The 4232-nt window shown below is 53.4% G+C and overlaps 1 protein-coding gene across 1 annotated transcript; it reads left to right on the plus strand.

Moving 5' to 3' along the window:
* Positions 1-201: 201 nt before the first annotated feature.
* Positions 202-3791, plus strand: LOC136392161 (keratin, type I cuticular Ha1). The gene is made up of 7 exons (XM_066364212.1): positions 202-603; positions 798-880; positions 1253-1409; positions 2036-2197; positions 2291-2416; positions 2591-2811; positions 3449-3791. Exons 1-7 carry the CDS (start codon positions 256-258, stop codon positions 3582-3584), a joined length of 1233 nt encoding a protein of 410 aa, XP_066220309.1. The 5' UTR covers positions 202-255; the 3' UTR covers positions 3585-3791.
* Positions 3792-4232: the final 441 nt, after the last annotated feature.

Here is a 4232-nt window from a genome sequence, read left to right on the forward strand (position 1 = left end):
GAGTCCTGACTTAGCAAGAAGCCCAAGTAAAGAATTTTATGGGACAAGGACTCTTCTGAGGAAAGCAAATAACAGACTGAAGGGAAGGCATTTGAAAGTAGTGAAGATGTAAAAGGGAAAAAAGACTTTGCACACACACTCTGCCCACACCCTCCCTGGAGAGGGTATAAATGCTCCCAGAAGTAGGAGACCCACAAGCTCCCTGGAGAACCGGGACTCTGTCTTCAGCCGGGCGCTCCGCTCCCTCCCAGCACCATGCCTTACAACTGCTGCCTGCCCAACCTCAGCTGCCGCTCCGGCTGCCCCGCCCGGCCCTGCGTGGCCCCCAGCTGCCACAACATCCCCCTGCCCGGGGCCTGCAACATCCCCGCCAACGTGGGCAACTGCGGCTGGTTCTGCGAGGGCTCCTTCAATGGCAGCGAGAAGGAGACCATGCAGATCCTGAACGACCGCCTGGCCAGCTACCTGGAGAAGGTGCGGCAGCTGGAGCGGGAGAACGCGGAGCTGGAGTGCCGCATCCAGGAGCGCTGCCAGCAGCAGGAGCCCCTGCTGTGCCCCAGCTACCAGTCCTACTTCCGGACCATCGAGGAGCTCCAGCAGAAGGTGCGGGGCCTTGTGGTCGTCTCTGAGCAAGGGGGGTTTGCCACAGTTCTCAGCCTGCGGTCGAGAAGTGTGTTTCTTGTTTCTATGTCATGACTCTTGCTTTTCTCTTTTACTTTCAGAACGGCTTCTTTTAAAAGAAGTTGATGGTTTTGCATTTATTTTCAGTCCTCACTAAGGAACCTCTCATTCTTCAGATCCTGTGCAGCAAGGCGGAGAACGCCCGGCTGGTGGTGCAGATTGACAACGCCAAGCTGGCCGCGGACGACTTCAGGACCAAGTGAGTTTGCTCAGGATGCACGCTGGGGGTCCACATCTTTTGTTTAATCTCCAGTTAAAGAAAAGGGATTCCTGTAGCTTTACTGAACAATGGTTTCATTCATTAGTCATGAAGGATTCTGCAGAGATTGAGGGGAACCCAGCTCGATGGATTGATTGTGAACCCGAAGGAATCACAAAAATAGATGAGCACTCAAATCAATCTGTTGATTTTTTTTGACCAATATTGGGTCTTGATAGCCTCTAGAATCCTCTGTCTCCTGGTTTCACTCATTGCAGAAAGTGGAAAGACAAGCTGGGCGGGGTTACCAAAGATCATCCCTGTGAGTCTTGCCGGTCTGCCAGTTACTGCTCTGATCCTGTCCTCGCGCAGGTACGATACAGAGCTGGGCTTGCGGCAGCTCGTGGAGTCGGACATCAATGGCCTGCGCAGGATCCTGGACGAGCTGACCCTGTGCAAGGCCGACCTGGAGGCCCAGGTGGAGTCCCTGAAGGAGGAGCTGCTCTGCCTCAAGAGGAACCATGAGGAGGTGAGACCAGAAATGAAAAATGAAGAAACCTATTCCTGTTTCCAGAGGAGATATCTCTTTCGCTCAAAACTGAGCTTCCCAGAACACCCCCACCAGTTTGCAGTTGGTTACTGAGTTGTAGAATGACACCCTACATTGTCGTATTCATGTTGTGCAAAGTCATTTCTCACCCCTGAAGGTCAGAAGGTCAAGCCTGGTGAGTCTGAGTCTCTGCTCTTTCAAAGCCTTGGTGGAGAATACTCTAGGCTCCTTCCCTGTCCTGGGAGGGCCATGAACTGAGTCTCTTACTTGATGGCAAGAAATATTTGATAATATTATATAACCTAGTCTTTGTACTATGAGGTCATCTTCAGCCAATCTACAAAGTGGGGAAGGGGGGGCATAAGTCTGTCCTTCAGTGGTATCCAAACAAATCCTTGGGAATGTGTCTGAATCCTCACAGTCCTGGGGAGGAGGGAGCTGGGCCACATGGAGCACAGATGAGTTGGCCTTGAACTGTCAGGGATTGTTCCACTAAGTTTCTTTTCTGAGGCAACAGAGTAACAGGGTTTCAACAAGCAAAATGCCATTTCTTTGAGCCTATTGTTCGTTGAGGATAGTCACTCTTGCTTTTTATGCATCCACAGGAAGTCAACACCCTGCGCTGCCAGATTGGAGACCGCCTCAACGTGGAGGTGGACGCTGCCCCCACCGTGGACCTGAACCGCGTGCTCAACGAGACCAGGTGTCAGTATGAGGCCATGGTGGAGACCAACCGCAGGGACGTGGAGGAATGGTATACCAACCAGGTGGGCATCTCGGCGCATGGCCGCTCAGAACCCCAGGCCCATTACGGCCCTTAGGGCAGGGCCTGATCCTGTGTGTCACCTTTGGTGTTTCAGACCCAGGAGCTGGACAAGCAGGTGGTGTCCAGCGCAGAGCAGCTGCAAACCTGCCAGGCGGAGATCATCGAGCTGAGACGCACGGTCAACGCCCTGGAGATCGAGCTGCAGGCCCAGCACAACCTGGTGGGTGTCGCTCAGACCTCCTGGTGACAAGGGTCAGGTCGGGGAATCAGAGTCACAGGGATGCCCTTGGGGTCCCAGTCTCCTTGACTCTTGAAGCCTGTGAGTTCTGTGGAAGGAAGTCTATGGAGGCACCTGGTCAAGGAGCAGCTGTGTGACACCCCCGTCTTCCCACAGAGAGACTCACTGGAGAACACGCTGACGGAGACTGAGGCCCGCTACAGCTCCCAGCTGTCCCAGGTGCAGTGCATGGTCACCAACGTGGAGTCCCAGCTGGCGGAGATCAGGAGCGACCTGGAGCGGCAGAACCAGGAGTACCAGGTGCTGCTGGACGTGCGGGCGCGGCTGGAGTGTGAGATCAACACGTACCGGGGCCTGCTGGAGAGCGAGGACTGCAAGTGAGTACCTGGCGGGAGGTGTTTGGTGAAGTCATGCACACACAGAAGCATACTTCTTAGTTGGACTCCAGGAAAAGATTGCATATTCTAGAAAGGAAATTATGCCTTCACACCAGACATGCTCAAACAGAACTCAGAAAACACAATATAGCCATCGTTAAAAACATAAAATGGCAAGATCTATTTGACGTACAGATTGAAATTGTACAGCCAATTCTTTGCATTAGACTCTGATAATATTGATATAAGAGCAGTGATATTTCTTATATTTTATGCCACTGTATTTTGTAGAAGGTACATTTCTATACACTACCACATCTGGCCTTATATATGGTTAAGACCAGGCAGGTGAAGAGACTGGGGCATAGATAGGTTAAGGGACTTTCCCAAGGTCACTAGCTAGGAATACACCCTGTTGGGAGTCAAAGCCAGAGTTTCAGAGTTTCTGTCTAGAATGTTGGTCCTATATGATAGGGAGACCGTGAGAAATTTGAATGTGAGCTTTGCAGCAGCGGAGCCTGCAGCTTGTCTGTTATAGGTCAGGCCCAGTCCTGACAGGCATTCCATTCTTGGGGTTTCCCTGTTACATATTATATGCCTCCCTCAATCCACTTTCCACATCATTCTCTTCCTCCAGGCTGCCCTGTAACCCCTGTGCTACAACCAACGCATGTGGCAAGCCCATTGGGCCCTGCGTCTCCAATCCCTGCGCCCCCTGCACACCTTGTGTCCCCCGCCCCCGCTGCGGACCCTGTAGCTCCTTTGTGCGCTAGAGACGAGGGCTGCCAGAGGAAGAAGATGGCAGGACCCAGGGCTCCAGAGCTTTGAACCGGCCCCGGATCTCTCAACATAGGGGCCTAGAGACACAATTGATGCGGCTGGCGCTGTCCCAGTGGGCCAGCCAAGAAACTCACCAGGCCATTCCCTGCCTCCTCGTTCCTTCGCTGGGGTCTGTTCCTCTTCGCTTGTTCAGAGGACCCTCCCACGTGCCGGCAGCCTTCCCTCAAGGAGCTTCCTAATAAACTTGATTCCCCTGCAAAGCAGAGGCCTTTCTCATTGGTATTCATTTGTTTCGCCACGCCCATCACTCAAGCACTCTCTCAAAAGCCACTTGAAAGTCAGGCCAGATAATGACCTGACTCTTGGATACAGAGCCATTCTGTGCCTGGTGGGCGGAGGGCTGGCTTAGCCCCCTGGACCCATGGGGGTGGCAGGAAGGAGGGCAAGGCAGCTGCAAGGCCACAGCCCCCCTCCCCTCTCCCACTGTCCCCCTTGACCTGGACATCTCCTCGAGCTGCTTGTATCCCAATCTGAAGTGAGGAGGCATGAGCTGGGGGTAGAGAGAGGCTCTGGAATGCCCATCTTTTCTAGGCAGGAAGTTTCAGGATCCAGCATTGTACTATCTGGGTTACCGGTGGTCC

This window comes from Saccopteryx leptura, chromosome 2, assembly GCF_036850995.1.
Source record: "Saccopteryx leptura isolate mSacLep1 chromosome 2, mSacLep1_pri_phased_curated, whole genome shotgun sequence".
In the NCBI taxonomy this organism is placed as follows: Eukaryota; Metazoa; Chordata; class Mammalia; order Chiroptera; family Emballonuridae; genus Saccopteryx; species Saccopteryx leptura.

Bases quoted from the DNA above. Each gene is read 5' to 3' on its own strand.
- LOC136392161 (XM_066364212.1), top strand. From the start codon at position 256: ATGCCTTACAACTGCTGCCTGCCCAACCTCAGCTGCCGCTCCGGCTGC. The intron at 881-1,252 runs GTGAGTTTGCTC...GTCCTCGCGCAG, and splicing joins GCGGACGACTTCAGGACCAA to GTACGATACAGAGCTGGGCT. The intron at 2,198-2,290 runs GTGGGCATCTCG...TTGGTGTTTCAG, and splicing joins AGGAATGGTATACCAACCAG to ACCCAGGAGCTGGACAAGCA.